This window comes from Epinephelus fuscoguttatus, linkage group LG8, assembly GCF_011397635.1.
Source record: "Epinephelus fuscoguttatus linkage group LG8, E.fuscoguttatus.final_Chr_v1".
In the NCBI taxonomy this organism is placed as follows: Eukaryota; Metazoa; Chordata; class Actinopteri; order Perciformes; family Serranidae; genus Epinephelus; species Epinephelus fuscoguttatus.
In genome coordinates, this window is record NC_064759.1 from 21,158,681 (window position 1) to 21,177,276 (window position 18,596).

Consider the following 18,596-nt stretch of genomic DNA (forward strand, 5'->3'; position numbering starts at 1 on the left):
TATTTCTGGCATTTAATACCAAATTATTACTCAGACAAAATAAGCGATGATGAAAACAAACATTGGTGGCAGACCCTGTGAGCACCAACATGTTCCTGCTTAATTTTTTTTGCTTGACCTTATGTTACAAAATGTGGCCCAGAGAGCCCTGAAATATCTCTGCCCTTCAAAATGCCACCGTTGTGCCATGTGACCTCATGTTAAGCAAGCCTTTGGGGGAGTTAACGGTGACATTTACAACATTTTTTGGCAGTGTTCACTTGTATAAAATTGCTCACTATCATATTTTTGAACAGTTTTTGATAAGGACAGTATTTTCCAAGGGACGTTGAAGGTCTCTCGGAAATGACATTTTTGCTGATGTAAAAAAAAAAAGGCTGTTTGTTCCATCAGGCTGAGTAAGCAAAATCACTTTATAGGAACACTGTAACATCGCCTACATTATTTCTTTTTAAAATTCATCTTTACACCCTGCGGTGGCAAGGATTTAAAAGCTTATATATAAATCCCAAATCTTTACAAGGCACTAATCTTTAACAGATGAAATAATTCATGTAATTTGCATTGTCAGTTTGCATGCTGATACTCTGATCTCGGATTCGTCACCACATTTATTTAAAGCTCTAATCTATGTTTTTGTATTAAAGGCCAGCTTCTAACTGAGTGATAGGCTCCTATGTGAACATGAACACACAGTTATCTGTTTCCTGTTAAATTTCATTTAATTCATATGAGAGATTTCTGTATTTGTGTTTACGTCAGTGCAGCTCTCAGCTTTTTAAGGTGGGTGGAGCTCAGGTGGGAAGAACTGATGTCACATAGTCTGTGCACCAATCAGAATTTAGAAACATTTCAGTCAAAATGGGATTGTCTGATTAAGTGGCCAGCGCTATCAGTCAAATCTGAACAAACCACACTCACACAGTCTGCAAATGCAAGCTAGTCTGGAACCTCTCAGCTCATTGTTCATTTCAAAGGGAGGTTTTTAATGACTGTGGATCAAATGTCTCTGGATGCAACTAGATGAAGCATGAGAGTTGAGTGATGGACAAATATTAACAGATTACAGTGTACAGAGATAAGTTGTGATGGTGTAGCATCAATATGTCTTTGAAGGAGTGTTGCCATTTTTGCCCTCAGAATCTGAATATAGTACTTCAACAGAAAGTTTCACATCAGGTGCAGCCATCTTGGTTGTTTTCAAATATACTGCTTTTTTACTAAGCTAGATTTTTGCTCACTGTCATGTCCTCTGCATGAGGGTGCATATGCCAAAAATTATATTACGTATTTTGCAGTAAGCGTGAAGGCTCTGCAGTTATCAGCCTTTGTCTGATATATATCCATATCAGATAAATTACTGTGATTGATACGATTAAAATGAAGTGAGCCAGGTTGACTGGATATCTGTCTGAACGGGAGGAGCACCAGATGCATCTGTCAGAGCAAATAAAACTTGAGCTTGCAGACTTGTCTGGCTCCTGGGCTACTTTAACAGTTCCCCCTCTGTAGACACTTTAAAGGCTAAACTTAAGACCCACATGTTTTCTTGGGCTTTTGAGTGTTCTTGAAGTTTTAAGGTTTTATATTTCACATTTAGCTCTTTTGTGTTTCATTTTCTTCACTTTACTCATTTATTTGTGCATGCTTATGGCGGGGGTAGGCAACCTGCAGCTCTGGAGCCACATGCGGCTCTTTGGCACCTCTTCAGTGGCTCCCTGGGGCTCGGACCAAAAATTATATGGGAAAAAGTAATGGTAAATTTTTTAACATTTTAATTTCATTTATCATTGCCAAGAGGCCTAAAGTGATTCTTACACTCTCCAATTGTAAAACATGTAGCCTACACACACACAAAAAAAACAAGTTAACAAGTTAAAGCAGCTGTGCGGAACTTTTTACCATTTATAAAACTGTCCCTAAGCGGCTAAGTGGTACGCAACAGGCATTGCTGAACACATAACAGTTTTACCAGATGTATCTATAAGGACTTGGTTGTACTTTCGATGTCATGGCGGATAAAGAAGGAGCACCATCTAAAAGAAAAAGAACAGAAGAAGGCTAAACGGGACAGTGATAATGCTCGAGCCCAAACACATGTAAACCTCGGTCGGGCATTCACCAAGTGGAGAGAGCTGAGAGATTTGAAAGGTTTTAAAACTGATCCTGAGTTGGCCCTTTTCCTAATCGACAGGTATGTAATTTTTGTTTTTATTTAGAGAATATACCGCAACTTGTTAGACGTTGTTTCACTTCAATATATGACGACATGGAAGTTATAAGCAAACTAAATGTAACGTTTGCTGATGTGAACCGCTTTTGTCTAGTAACGTTACAACAAATGCAACAAAATTATCTGTGACTGTGACCATGAACACAAATATACAGCAGGCAGCTGTCCTCAGTTTATAAGAAATTCAGAGCTTCACCAGAACATTTATAACTTTCCTCTTGCTCTCCAAACCAAATGCATGCGGTAATTGCCGGTTGCAGGCGAGATTTTACGAATGAAGCTGAATGCCGGCTGCAGTCGGAATTTTACAACACCTGGCTGTGGGTGTCATACTGCTTCGACCAAAGGGGGCACTATAATCAACGAAAACGTAAAGATCCGCACAGCTGCTTTAACATTTCATCAACTAAAATATACATGCCAAATCTTGTCAGTGGTGTCTAGTCTTGAGTCTCCCTAGCGAGGCTAGCTTTGGATTCCAAATCCAAAAAAGAAAAAGTCTCATAGGAAAATAATGCATTTAGCATAGTGTGTAGACAGATTTGCTTGCAAATATGTGGCTCCACATTTTTTTTTATTTATCTATTTAGCCAAAAATGGCTTCTTTGATAGTAAAGGTTGTTAGATCATGTTATTTATATTATTTTATTGTAACACTTTGGTCAGCTTTGATTGTTTTTATTTGATACTTCAGAGTATTCCATAAGATTTTCACAAATCAAACCCTGTCTGATCAAATCAGTAATCTTTAATTAAAAAAGTATCTTAATTCTGTAATTGCCTCTCTATACTTTTTACTGTTAGCGGCGGAGTCCGCCATTCCTGTCTGTAATCCAGAGTAACTAAGTTTAATCTTCTTACTGATATCAGCTTTATCGTATTTTATGTTATTACAGGTTCAAAGAGGAATAAACAACCTAAAGATCTGACTCCTAAATGTTAAAATGTTTTAATACTGAACAAAGTTTCACAAGAATATTGGTGCTTGTCCGGCTTAACTAGAACAAGAAGCTTAATTATAACTTCAGGTACACATACAACCATTTGGTTTGAGACTATTATCACACATTAAATTACAACACTATTTTCTCCCTTTGTTGAGCTTTTTGAATGTATTTTTGATAATTGTACTTTAAAAACATTTTGTGATGCTGTTTCTTTAACATATTGGATAATTTGGAGCCACTACAGGTAAAGACACTGAAAACAGCAGTCTTCAGTTATACACTCCATTCTTCATTTTACCCACATCATTCATCTTTTTGTAATTTCTTGTAAGAAAGCAAATCATGAAGAGCAATAATTGGTATTAGAGATACTTATTTTACAGAAGAGTGTTGGTGTGAAGTCATCAGCGGCTGACTTCTCATCTAAATGCTCTCAAATGTTAGCAAATGTTCCCCATGGCGATCATTAAAATTTCATCTCACCTGAACAAGGAAGCACAGTTGCTTCCCCGCTCTCTTTCCTATTACACCGCTAAGATATTAAAGAGGTGTATTCTGTACATCTATGAAGCAATTTTACACTCTAATCAGAAGAGCAGTGACTTTCAAGTTTCATCGACCTCCAAGAATGAGTGTGATGCCGCCGTCTCGTGGCTCTAGTCCAATTGGGGCCTCCTTTTATCTCGCCAATCACCCACTGTTTGACAAAACCATTGATTCAACTCTCTTTTGCTCCTATAATGAGATGCATTTTAAGTGCCATGCTTTTTGATCTTTCAAGACATTTTTATCTCCACAATCCAAGCTCCTGGTCCGGAGATCAGCTGCTTTTTAACATCAGCTTAGTATATTTATTACTTTCCGTTTTTGTACAATGAAAGCTAAGCTCTCTTTATTGGATCTGAGCTGACTAAAAGCATTTTGTATTCAGGGCCTTCAATCATTGCTGATAAATTGAGACAGGTTTTGTGTGGCAGGCAGAACCAAAAATGTTGGTAATCAAGGATCTAATTGTACTGTAAATAAAAGGAAGACAAATAATGGAGGCCGGGTTTTCAAATAAAGGCGACATAATAGATGGGCGGCACAGAGCACAGTTCAACAAGACATGTAAACAATCAACAAGCCATTTCCTGTTGTGCATATTCATCATTTTGAAGCTCATAATGAAGGGTCGATGACGTGGGAGCATTATGGTTTATAGGAACCTCAAACATTAACGCTGTATCCGACTGTGGTCTATGACCACTTTGAAAAGCATGTCCATACGTCCATCAGCCACGATATCAGCTTTGCTTTTACAACCACTTTGTTAGTTCCCAGCAACACCAGATAACCCAATAAACACCCACGACCTGGATGTATTGTGCAGGTGTGTGACTTGGCCTTGTTCCCAGTTGTGGGGAGAAGTCTGAAAAATCTGCACATTGATCACAAGCTTTAGCAAAGTTAAACTGGAAACTAATCTTGGTTTCCATGTTTACGAGACTTACACAAAGCAGGCTATCACCGCATGTTGTTGGCTGATAATTGTACACTCTGGCAATGAGAATGGACTGCACAGCACTTTGAAATGAGACTACACGATAGTTTCCTTTTGGTATTTCTCTATAAAAAGAATTGATGTGATCATTATAAAACTGATTAGTTGGTAGGGGCGGGGAGCCAAGGGCTGAAAATCTATTTTGCCTCCATGGCTTTCACACTGTCATCTATTTTTCTCACTGATTTCCAACAGTTGTTCTTTGGACTCAGGTCAGACTTGATAAGGCTGCCAGCCAAATGTACAAGATTATCTTTTCAACATAGCAAGCTTATTTTATGAATGTGTCACTGGGAATAAAATGAGTCCAGCTATATTGGAAGCAAAGTCACTCTTCAAATAGCAATATGGTGGCTTAGCAGCCACTGAACTCTTCTGTTGGGATGGGAGAATTATATTGTTATTTTTTTTCTGCCACCACCAATATAAGGGAGCTTATAGGTTCATGCTCTGGGTATTAACAGAGGGATTAGCAAGGAGGCTTCTGGGACGCTCAAGTCCGTGAAGCACAGAGCCGCAATCTCTTCATTGTTGAGATATCTACTTGATGTAACACAATTAACTATTTATTTCAAATGCGCTGAGGTCTTATAGGGGCATGATGGAAGGGGATTTCAGTGGTTGTCATTCTATATGTGTTGCATCTGACCTGTTGTAGCTGTGCACACAGTCCTGTGTGACACAATGGTTCGTCTCTTCTGATGTGGACCAAAACAAATCTTCTGATAAGAGGCAGCTGAGTCTGTCACCGCAGAACACTGGTCAGATAAACTGTGAAATTGGACAAATTAGCTGTATGAGCTGGCGAGCTTTGCTGTCTCTACTGTGTTCAACTATATTAAAATGCTGCAGCTTATGACTCATGACAGCTGATTGCCAACAACACACTGTAATTGATACAGCCCATTAGACCTCAGATACTTTGAAGACTGTGCACTCTTTTGACCTAAGTACTGTATTTAAGTGCAACCTCACGTTATATGAGGTATTTCCATTACATGCTGCTTTATACTCCTTCTCTGGTACAACTGAATGGGAAATATTTCTATTTAAGATTTAACTTTAAAAAAAGTATAATGGTCTTTATTAATTACAATTTATTGTTAAAGGGTTTGTATGTGACATTCAGAGCAAACTACTAGTCATTATGTAAAGATATAGTGTAGTGATGTTGTCCTGAGCAGAGAATGAAGTCACACTACCTCTGTGTGTGTGTGCTGTACCCTGAGCCTCTCTGTCGTTTGTTATGGTAAGCCGGTCCCGCTCTGTGCGCATGTTAGCGCATGTGTGTATCCCACTGATGAGCTCATTGTTGCTACTTTGCGCTGCACATATACGACAGTCACTGATGATATCAGGACAGTGTCAATGCAGTGCCCACCCTGTGGTGGCACTGTCTTTGATTTGATTTGTGAGCAATGACACCAAAGCAAAATTTACCCTCCTAAACTTCTCAGAGGGTGTTAACTGTTTTAATCAACTCAAAGATGTAAAACACTCAAAAAAAGAGAAAAATTTACATGGATGCTTCACACATCTTTCCCCTGGCAGCACAGAAGATTTATTCAATCAGCACAGTTTCAAGATTATTGTCATTCACCTCTCCCATTACAGGAATACTTCACTCACAAAATGATGGTTGTGTATCAATTACTCACCCCATTGATGACCCCCCATTCGGTGGAACACACAAGCAGATTTCAAGCACATGTGTTTGCCCAGGTGTGCTTTTGTCTCTGTGTGAAACTGTTTATGTCAAAGTGTTTTAAATGGTGAGGTTTTAGCAAAAATGCATGGGTTTTGGAAGCACTGAGCATATGACTAGATAAATGAACCTTGGATTACACGGCGAGTTGTCTGAGAGATTGGACCCCCTTTACTATATCAAGAATTTTGTCCCTTTTTGGATTTTTCGTTCACTGTGGAGACATGTGAGAAAAACATTTCCTTCTTTCAGTGTAACATGGGGTGAGTAATTGATATACAAATGACAGTTTTGTGGTTTAAGTATTCCTTTAATCATTTAATGATCCCCCAGATTCAGTGTTCAACATAACATCTTTTCCCCACTGGCCACCCGGGCCAGTAGTTCAGAGTTTTACTGGCCTCTTGTATATTCTTACTGGCCCAAGTAAAAAAAAAAAAAAAAAAAAAGAGAGAGAGAGAGAGAGAGAGAGAGAAAGAGAGAGAAAATGTCTATAAAACTTAATTTCATGTCATTTCATTTAACTCCATTATACCTCACCGTAGTGTGTGATGGTATATACAGCAGTCCTCACAGAAGCTGATGTATGATGTCACAGCCTCTGTGTACTCATCCACTTTTTAGATAACCTCACAACAGGTTTACAGAGTTTTAACTTCTGCCTGTATGAGGGAATCAGGTGGACGGTGGTGTGGTCAGAGTGGCCCAGTGCAGCGTGGGGGACGGTGTGATAGGCGTTGTTAACAGCTATGTAGTGATCCAGGATATTCTTCTCTCTGGTCAGATAAACTGTTTGTATTTGGGGAGTTCATGGGTGAGGTTACCTTTGTTAAAGTCACCAAGAACAATAACTTACTAAAATAATAAGTCTGGGTAAGTCTGCTCCACACACAGTAGCTATCTGGTCGGCGAGCATGCGCTGTGCCTCCTGCTCGTTGGCCTGCGGTGGGATGTAAACACCAACCAGAGTGAATGAAGCAAACTCACGGGGGGAGTAAAAAGGTTTGCAGTTGATGAAAAAAGATTCCAGATCAGGAGAGAAGTGCTGCTGGATCACTGTCACGTCATTACACCAGCCACTGTTAGCATAAAAACAGATACCTCCACCTTTAGTTTTGCCACAGCGTTCAGTGTTACGATCCGCTCTGAAGAGTTGGAAGCCTGCCAGCTGCTGCGCAGAGTTCGGTGTCGAGCCACACAGCCATGTCTCTGTAAAGCACAAAACTGCAGATGTAGAAAGTCTTCGTTTTTCACCATCAGTAGCTTAAGTTCATCCAGTTTATTGGCCAGCGAACGCATGTTGGAGAGGAATATACCTGGCAGCGGTGTGCAGTGTCCACGTTGGCGGATACGCACAAGCGCACCGGCATGTTTCCACTGCACAAAGGTGAGGGCACCTTTGGCCAAAAAGCCCAATAAATCCACTGAAGGCTCCACAAAAGTGGAATAAAAATCCGCTGGAGTTGTTCCTCTGACAAAAAAAAAAGCCTTACAGCGTCACTGGCCTGAGCGGGCCTGTGACCTGTCAGTCAACTTGCCCAACATACTTTTTGATTGGCCCGGGCCATCGGGCCATTGCTTATGTTGAACCCTGCCCAGATTTATCTTGTGTCCCCTTCAAATGGCAACCTCAGAGGCTGAAAAATGAAGCCAATGTGCAAGTGCCAAAAACTGCAGTTCATCAAATGGCCACATGAGGCTGGCTCCAAAACATAGACCCTCATGTTACTCTACAAGTTACATTTTATCAAGGGCCAAAGTTACACACATTCAAGGGTGGGGCCGCTTGAGTGACAACTGTCTGCCGATAGATAGAGGCCTCGGCCTCTCACTCAGATCCACTCCTCCAAACATGGTCACCTCTGGCTCCAAAAAACGCAAGATGGCGACAGGCGAAACGCTGCACTCAAGGCTTCAAAACAGCAGTCCACAACCCAATGACATCACAGTAGCTACATCCATTATTTATATTGTCTGTGGTCCCCTTAGGGGAGCTTGAACCCTAGGTTGGAAACCACTGCACTGAACTACCTGTAAGTACTAAAAAGGTAGTCATGTAACACATCAGATACTTGAGGTAACTTTCTGCATGACGTGTACTTTCGAAATGACACTTTGAATATATTTATCTGATAATACCTCTGTTCTTTGCTTAAGCAGGATTTTGACTTGTCATGGAGCAGTTTTATGTTTTGGCAGTGACAGTTTTATTTAACCGAAGGCTGTGAAAACTTCCTCTTTACATATGTTTCCTTAGAACAACAGCATAACTTGGCAGATGATGAAAAATGTGAGGTTTTGTTTGCTTCATCTGGTGTTGCATAAGTTGTCAGTTACCTCAGCAGAAACTTGTTTTTTTCTCCAAGTTCCTTCCCCTTTTAAATAGACCTTGGGAAGCTGGAGAGTTTATTTGTATTCACACAGTTTACGGTAAATCAAGGAGGGGAAGCACACAATCATGTCCACTTATTCTACCACTCGATCATCTCCAACCTCCTCGTTCTGCTCATTGCTGCTCTTCAAAAGGCTTCTGAGGACATCCAGAGCAGCTCTTGTGTGCGCTGCCCATGTTTGTGCTCTTTAACAACACAAGCAGTCTGACACTTTGTTCATAACAGCCATGTCAATTAAACTTCAAAGCGGCCTTTCCCAGTGAGCACAAAGCAGTGGCATGCAGAGACGGCCAATTTATTTTCTGGGTAATATTGTGTTAAAGTATGGCGGCCCCATCAAGCAGGTTTCTGAGGGGTAATGACACTTATTCCTATATTTTTCAATTAATAACTTCTATGAGTTTGTTATTAATTAATACAAAAACAATTAGCTGTTTCCACCACATTTTATTCCTTGATGAAATATTCAGAGACTCCACGGGACACTAAAACACTCCTTTAAAATACTCACTAATGTAATTCGTTTAGCAGCCCCATTAAGCATTATTGCCCACCCTCTCTATTTAACCTCTGGGATACTTAAGAGGAGAAAAATCAGCGAGGGCAATAAAGTAGATCTATATTGGTAAAATAAAATATTAATTTGCTTCTTGTGTGTTTGTGTAGCCTTTCCTCTTTCTAGGTTCCATGGTGGAGAGGCCCTGTTTGGCACCAACATCCAACTGGATTCATCTTTTCAGTATATGTTCACATTGTATGTATCATTTAGTCATATGGATTATCTATATTGTAATTTTAATATGTTGGGTTATTCTGTAAACATGACATCTGCTGCACATCTTTCTGTCCTGTGGTTGCTCTTCCTGAGGGTTCTTCCATTTTTTTGAGAGGGATGGTGGGATTATGGGCTGGTGGTTAATGATTTTAGAAGGTCACCCACCTGCCCACTGCCAAGTGTTGTAAAAACACTGACTTAGTGGATAGCAACAAATACAACATTTGGGTATTGTTCCTCACAACAAACAGAATTTCGAGTCCCACGTTGATGCTACCTCAAAAAAAAAAAAAAAAAAAGTCCAGCAGAGACTTTTTTTCCTTAGAAAAATTAACTCTTTTAATGTTTCTTCTATGATGTCACTTAAAATACACACAACTCTAGTTTGTTTAGTTCAAAATGTGTTTGCATTTTGACAACACATGATTTTCTAGATTAAGCGCGCACATTCAGTTTACATTGTCATTTTGCTATTTTCTTTTGTAAGTTATTAATTAATTCCTTGTTGTCTTTGAGTTCCCTGAAGTCACTTCCTGGTTGGAGCTGGACAAAAGATGGTGGTGCTTTTATGCAGAAAGACATTCCACAGACTGCACCGAAAGCTGTGACATCATGGGGGGGATTAAGGGTTTCTTTGTGTTCGTCTTAGTAATTGTTTGTGTAAGTTCTCCCCTTTTGTGTTTAAGTTGAGTCACTGTATTTTGCCCCGTCGTCTCATTCTGTCAGGTCTGTTTGTTGGATTAATGTCTAGTTTTGTTAGCCTTTTATTCAGTAGACATATGTTTTGTTGATCTCTTTTATGGGCCCTATAACTCAAATGTTGTTATCTTTGGTCATTTGCTTTGCAAAATGTATTTATTTGGGAAAATAAACCCACTTTTTTCGAACTTTAAACCTTCATTTTTATGCTCTGACTGCTTTATCCATGACATACAATGATGACTCTCTTTTACAGGTGTTTCACTGAATCTGTTTTAACTTTCTGTATCATTGCTTGGTTTGGAAATCTACATCTCTCTGATGAGAATGGACTGGGGAGGCTTGTCAAAATGGCAAGTAAGATTTAAATAGGTGTCAGGCCGATGTCTTGGACATTTTTAATAGGCAAGACTAGGAAGATCTAATGCCATATTGGACTGCCAGAACCATCTACTCCTGGATGAGTTTCAGCTTTTGCCCTTCAGACACTGTTCCAGGTTACCCATTAGGAGGACCAGGAGATTTAACGTCACCTGTATTCCAAGTGCTATTGATATACCTGACAGCAAATACCACTCTGGCTGTATTCCTCGCACTTCCTTTGAACACTTTGCACTCTTGTTTATGTGCACTCTACCTGGTATGGTATGAATTTTTATTTCCCCGCCTGAGCTCTGTTGTTTTCTTGTGTTGATGCATTGTTGATGATGTCCTTTGTATTCTGTTTTATGTTTTTTTGTGAGCCGTGGCTGCAAAACACATTTCCCCTTGGGGGACAATAAAGATAACCTTGAACCTTGAGGGTGTCATATGCTGTGCAGACTGAGGCAAATTGTGATTTGTAATACAGGGCTATTTAAATAACAATGCCTTGACTTGAGTTTACAAAACAAGGAAAAACTAACTTAATAAATAAATAAAATATATAAAAAATGTACGAAATATACTTGTATAGAATGTTTCGATGTGGAAAGGAGAACCTGCATCTGCATTTTGTTTCTTATATTTGAAGCCTGAAACATCAGCACACCAATAACGCCTCGCTTTTTTAATGTACGATTCTATTCTTGCTGCTTCAGTAACCACAGACTTCTGCTCTGCAGGCTTTTTCTCTGTACCTCAACACTGTGCATCTGAGCCATGTCCTTGTTCTATTTTGTGTGCTCTTTCACAAATATCATCCTGTTGCATCAGCTTTGTCTGACTTCATTCCCAGTGTCCCAAACTCTGAAAAGCACCTCGGGGTTGTGGGTCTGCTGCTGCCATTCATGACCTGTTTTCACACCAATCAACCTGTCTGGTGCAACTGGGAAAAGTCCCTTATATCCCCTTTACACAGACACACCTGCAACAATAGCCTGAAACCTTCATCTTTGTTTATTTTGTGCATTTATAAGCACACATAACACACTGGGAAGAATGAATCAGCAATGTTTGTTGCCACAAGGCTTGTTAGTGCCCCCTGCAGTGCCCTACTGCTGCTGCTGCTGCTGCTACTCATGGATGGATTACTGAACGGGCCTACTGGGCACATGCCCCAGAACCCAGAGTGTCAGGGTCTCCCCCTGCCCTTCACCTGCAAGATGTTGCTAAAATTACCATGTACTGACAAGGAAGAGACACACAAAAACTACAAAGAGACACAAGATTAATAAAAAGACAAAAAAAATTACCCCAAAGAGACACACATGAACTACAAAAGAGGAAAAATAAACATAATGAGACATGAAATAATCAAGAAGAGACACAAAATAACAACAAAGAGACACAAAATGACCAAAAAAGACAACCAATGACCCCCAAAGAGACCCAAAATAAGTACACAGGGGACAGAAAAACCAAAAAGAGATATAAAATGACCAAAAAAGACACAAGATGACCTCAAAGAGACACACATTAACACCAAAAGTGCCAAAACAAACATGATGAGACACAAAATGATCAAAAAGAGACAGAAAATGACCAAAAAAGACATATAATGACCCCAAAGAGACACAAAATTAGTACAAAGGGAACAGAAAAAACAAAGAGGCATAAAAATGACCAAAAGAGACACAAAATAACCCCAAAAAGACACATAATGCCCTAAGAAGACTTAAAATGACCCCAAAGAGACACAAAATAGATACAAAGGGGGCAAAACAACCAAAGAGACAGAAAATGACCAAAAAGAGGAAGAAAATTAATTAAAAAGGGGCAAACCAACAAAAATCAGCTATCAAAAAAAGTTGCAAAATCACCACAATGTGTTTGTGTCTGTTTCCAGTCCTACACAGGTGAGGTAGTGGGATCTTTTACATGCCGTTTGCCCAGGGGCCCATTATCTTATAAGCTGCCCATGCTGCTACTACCATTACTACTATCTGCTGCAAATGCTCTCTCTGCTAGAAATATACAGTATACCTCACTCAAGTTCTCTAAATTAAACCGCAAAATATGTTGCTTGTCCATTCCCTCTTTTCTGGATCGACTTACATTTCACTGCTTTTATGCTACAAAACACAGGTAGTTAGTATTTGCCCACCAATTATTTTTCTTGCTCTGTGGGTTTGAAACTGCAGTTAGACCATCGCGTTGGAAAGTAAAAACCTGCTAAAAAATTAGCTGAACAGTTAGATTTTCACTGAACAGTTACTGAACGACATGAAAAAAACACCTACGGCCCTGCTCCACCTCCTCCTACTTACACTGATGACATTTCATGCACTTTAAGATCCAGTGTTTAGGATTTAGGGGGGTATTTTTGCAGAAATGGAATATAATAAGAATATTTTCTTCAGTGTATAATCCCCCTAAAATAAGAATTGTCATGTTATCATTACCTTAGAATAAGCTGCTTATATCTACATAGGGAGCAGGTCCCCAGTCCTCCATGTTTTAGTGCCATGTTTCGACAGTAGCCCAGATATGATAAACCAAGCAAGCTCTAGATAAGGCCATTTGTGTTTTTGCGTTTTCATGTTTGCCACTGTAACACAACCTCTGCAACGAGCTGAACAGCGTCGGAGAAACAGTAATTTTACTATATTTGGTGTTTTTACTCATTTGAATCACCTGGTTCATGTGTTTTGGAGAGGAAGAAATCTCTGCACTTAATTTGGCTCCTGGTAAAAACCACCTGAACAATGAACAATGAGGGAATCCTGACCGGGGAGCTCATGCTTGGCACACCAACGCAGTTTCAGCTGGTTCCAATCTGCAATCCTCATTGCTGGATGCCACTAAATCCTGCACACCGCTCCTTTATATCTTTCAGCCAAATGAGGAAATGTTTAATGATCCAGCCTTGCATGCTTTATGTCACACATTCAGCTTTATGTACAGTGTAAAATTTTCCTTTGGCAGTGGAGACAACTTTAACAGACTGATGTGAAAAATGCTTTTCTGCCTCTGATATCATTTTAGAAGATAAGAAAAAGTAAAATATGGAATGTGAAAGTGCAAAAATGGGCCCCTGTCTACATTTCTATTTTGATTTGCTTCTCTGTCTCTTGCCAGGAGGGAGAGCTGTCTCTGACTAATTGCTGAAGAAGTTTGTCCTGCAGTGATGAAATATCACCAGGCTTAACAGGAAAGTTTGTGCTCAAACAGCATCTTAGAAAACCCCTGATGTCACTCTGTAAAACCAGCTCTTACAGTGGAACACACCGGCTTGCATAATACAATGTGATCAGCCACATTTATGTGTGGAATACAAATGTGATGATTTCAGACGGGAGCACACAGCGCCTCAAACTCAAACATTTTCTTCTTTGGTCGCTCATCTGGGGTGCAGAAGCATGTAAGAAGTTGAAAGACGGTTTCTGAATGAGATCAAGAGCAGGGGCAGGAAGTGACTGGCATGGTAACAGGGACAAATACCCAATAAGGGCTGATGTCAGACGGTAACAAAATATCCCAAACTCACACATGGGAATCAAGTGTTTAAGGACTAAGCTCAAGTGAAGGTGCCTCAGAGTGATTTACATACATTAAGCAACATCAAAAGGACTCTTTGTACACCTCTGAGTCATTATTACTTCAAACGCTTATTTCACTCACTTTGTAAAATTAACCATGACTACCTGCGGTTTCACCTGTTTCACCCATTTAATGGAATCTTGACCCTGCTGTTGTGATATTAGGCCGTGAAACACAAAGAGGCCACTCATCTCCAACGTCCCTAGGTGTTTTTCTGCTGCATACAGAATGATCTCACGGTGGAAAGTCTCATCAGTCTCCTCTGAATGAACCACTTTTTTTATTATTGTGTACAGTATATGCTTATCCAAACAGCTGCTGTTTGGATAAGCATATAGCAGGCACTGCTGCCCTCACCACATATTGTGAAGGGAGGGAGTGCTCCGACACGGGTCATCACTTTTGTGTCAAATGCCTTTTCTCGCCTTCTCATAATAAAGAGGCGTCCATGTAGAAGCTGTGGGCACAGATAACTAAATATGATTTAATAACCTATGATCAGACTGGTTTGCACAGACCGCCTGCGCCACTCATATTGCAAAAAGGCCAGTTGTTACCACGGAAACCGTGTTTGGCGAGCGTGGGAGATAAATTGCAGCAGTATCTCCCTAATAATAATTTCTATTATCTGCGCTGGATGTTTAGATTATCATGTAAATAGGGGGACGTGCCGGTCGACAGCAGGTAGGAGCTGGAGGCTGGTGAATAGAGGAGATCAAATAAAACAGTTGAGCAATCACCACACGTGGGTGTACTGAGAAGCACGCAGTGGAATAAGGTAAGCCACAATTACTCCTTTTGTTGACTTGGTTTCTTTGCAAAAAATATTAAAGTAGGAAGCTTGTAGAGGTGGTGTGAAAATGAGTGAACTGAGACACCGCCACCGCAGACAGTGAGGAAGTCCTCGAGTTGCTTAAACTGGTGGCACTTCTTTGGTTTCCTCACATTCCTCTGTAGAGCAGTAAAAAAAAAAAAAACTCCCCCATGCTTTGGACTATAAGAGTTGAGCTCGCGTTAAACGCGTTCACTTTGTGATGCAGCTTATTACATACCAGGTAAGAAACTTTTCTTAACATCACAAGTTCTTTAAAATGTTACTTTCTCTTGAATTAATGCTGTTGTTTGGATTCTACACGTTTTCTTTACTCTTTACTTTGCATTTCCTGTACAAGAAAATTCAAAAATTATACACAGATATTGTTTTGATGACTAAAGAGTGCCAGCTAAAGCTCAGAGACACTCATTATTACCGTGGTGTAGTTAAGTCATTATGTTTATGAGGGTCATCACTTTCACAACATGTCCAGTATTTCTGCCTGTACTGGAAACGAGGCCTGGAAGTTAATGATAAAAGCATCATTGTGCTGTATTTACGACACAGAGGAAGCAATAACATGGCATTATGGTTTGTATACAAACCCATGTGCCAGACCCAAACACTGGCTCCTCATTAAGAGATAATTCAGCTCCACAATAAACTCTAAAGTAAGAAGAAATTAAGAGGGAATATAGAAAAAAAAAGAAATTAGAGTTTATCTCTGGCTTCTTCTTGTGGTCTTTCAGCTTATGGGCTAAACTGTGATGTGTAAAAAGTATAGAAAAGGATAGCGGCGCGCTCTTAAACTAACTGTCAAATGGACAGTAGGTAGAAATACTGTGCTGCGCAGTGTGGTAATCTCTTTCCATTCTTTCTTATCAGCAGAGCTCAAAGCCCTCGAGGAAACGATGAGCGTTGGTTTATCGGTAGGGACAGGAAAACCACGCTGTCTCACCGGGTTTGTTCCGAGCCACTGACCCAATAAGAAGCCTTCGTCTCCTGTGGTTTTGGACTGCCTGACAGATCAAACCTCCCTGTACCGCAGTGTATTCATCCCCCCCCTGAGTCAAGGACATAATGTGACACATCCTGAACCTGACTGACTGACTGACTGACTGACTTACATCGAGGCCACCATGCAGGAGTGCCACACTGGACTGTGTCTGTCTGTCTACATCATTACCTTTGTGCTGGGCTTCCCGGCCAATGTCCTCGCCTTCTACACTTTTTGCAAAAAAGTGAGGCAGAAACCCACACCCATTGATATCCTGCTCCTCAACCTGACCATCTCTGACCTCCTCTTCCTCCTCTTCCTGCCCTTCAAGATGCAGGAAGTGATGAACAACATGCTCTGGGACATGCCCTACCCCCTCTGCCCGCTGTCTGGCTTCATCTTCTACATGACCATCTACAACAGCACCTTCTTCCTCACTGCGGTCAGCGTAGAGCGCTACCTCGGAGTGGCTTTCCCCATCCAGCACACCTTGAAGCGGAGACCTGTGTATGCCGTCGCTGCCAGCATCTTCTTCTGGATTTTCTCCTTCATCCACCTGAGCATAGTGTTCATAGTTCCCTTTATCGGCCCTAAAAACTCTCCGAATGCCACCTCAGGCCACAATGTCTCAGCTAGCTTCGCCAATAGTGTTGACCAGACAGAGGTGTGTTATGAAAATTTCACGGAGGCTCAGCTGAATGTCCTCCTGCCTGTGCGGCTGGAGCTCTGCGTGGTACTTTTCTGCATCCCCTTCCTGATTAGTAGTTTCTGCTACATCAACTTCATCAGGATTCTGTCCAAGCTGCAGCACATTGACCGGCGCCGGCGCCTGCGGGCCATTGGCTTGGCTTTAGGAACACTGCTGGTGTTTGCTTTATGTTTTGGTCCCTATAACGTCTCTCACATTGTCGGTTTTATTACTTGGAAAAGTCCCGACTGGAGAGACAAAGCTCTGCTGTGCAGCACCTTTAATGCTTGTCTAGACCCTCTTATTTTCTACTTCTCCTCCTCTGCTGTGAGAAAGACTGTGGGTAGTGTGATGGAAGGGGTTAAGAGTCGTCTGAACAGGTGCATGTCCTGTCACATGCTCAGGGCCTTGTGGGGGGGGATTAACAAGACTGCAAAAGATAAGGAACACAAACAAGAGGAGATCAATGCTATCTAACCTGACTCAAAGAAAGCTGTGAGCAGCTGCTTTCGCTAATTTGTTATTTCTTCATCCCTGGAAGCAGGAAATTAGTGCCATCTTTATGTTTTAACATGTGAGAAAATGACTCTGCATACTGTATACAGTCTCTGTTTGACTCTCTGATGAACTTCCTATTGGGAAAAAAGACAACAGAGGAAGCTCTTCTTCATGCAGCGTGATGGGAAAGTCACAGAGACAGTCTCCTTTGAACCGTCATATTCAAACGAAACATTTATTTTTTACATAACAACAGGATTTCATAAGATCTCCATCAATGCTGTCAGGTGTTGTGGAGTGCTGCACCAACAAAATGAATATCTAAGCAACAGCTGCGGACGTCACCTCTAAGCAATAAGAGATAAAGCTTTGACCATGAACAGCATATGTCGTCTGTTTGTAACAACATGCTCATTATGTGTGATCTTAGATGTTGAAAATGACAGGGCTTAGTACAAAAACACATATAGGACGCAGCCAATATGCAGTTTTCATTTTATGTGAACATTTGTGTGTGTTGTGTTCCATGGCTATGACCATTCTTATGCAGATTTCTGTTTACACCATTTTACATTTATACTGTCGTTTGCTTATACATGTCACATGAAACCGTATGTGATGCGAGAGTAGCACACATGCATGAATATATGTATGAATACATGAAATATGCGTCTGAAAGCTGTATGACAGGGGCTGTAATTACATAAGACAAAACACAAAACTATTTTCATATGCAAATCATATAAATATGTATTTTGCATAATTTATGACTCACAGATTCTTTTGTAAAGGCGGCAGTCAGATAATAATACACGAGAGAGTGGACATGAGAGAGGAAGGGAAAAAATGTGACAACATAAAGACAACCACAGATAGACTGTTTTCGTAAACAAATCATATTCTAATTATTATTTTGTTTTGGAGAGAATGAGTGCAGAATGTGAGCACTGTATGAACAACCTACTGCATAACATGAATATAGAAGTGACCAGATCAGTGATTTATACAATTTATACATTTTGATCGGCCCAGTCGCCAGAAGAAAATGTTGGCATTGTACGTTTCTGCAAACTACAAAATGTAACATTTACACGTGTCAAAGGTATCATATCAACATTTCAACAGTGACACAGTATATCAGCTGACTTTGAAATCAGGAGGTGCAGGGCTTGGTGGGTGGTATGACATCTAGGCAAGACACCTGCCAAGCAGCACACTACTGTTTAAGGCCAACAAACATTTATTTACAGTAGTTTTAAGGCATCAAATGTGGGTGTTTTTTAATGGCCTGTCACTGTTTTTCCAGCAGCTTTTCAGTCCAAAATATGGGTGTTTATAGCAACA

At 40.5% G+C, this 18,596-nt stretch overlaps 1 protein-coding gene across 2 annotated transcripts; it reads left to right on the forward strand.

Moving 5' to 3' along the window:
- Nucleotides 1-14,992: 14,992 nt before the first annotated feature.
- On the forward strand, nucleotides 14,993-17,238 carry LOC125893847 (free fatty acid receptor 2-like). 2 transcript variants are annotated; one of them, XM_049584780.1, is made up of 2 exons: nucleotides 14,993-15,033; nucleotides 15,955-17,238. In XM_049584780.1, the coding sequence occupies exon 2, from the start codon at nucleotides 16,209-16,211 to the stop codon at nucleotides 17,229-17,231; it is 1,023 nt and encodes a 340-aa protein (XP_049440737.1). In that variant the 5' UTR covers nucleotides 14,993-15,033; nucleotides 15,955-16,208; the 3' UTR covers nucleotides 17,232-17,238. The 2 variants fall into 2 exon arrangements, with proteins under 2 accessions (XP_049440737.1, XP_049440736.1); XM_049584779.1 differs by lacking the exon at nucleotides 14,993-15,033 and adding an exon at nucleotides 15,221-15,310.
- The last annotated feature ends 1,358 nt before the right edge of the window (nucleotides 17,239-18,596 follow it).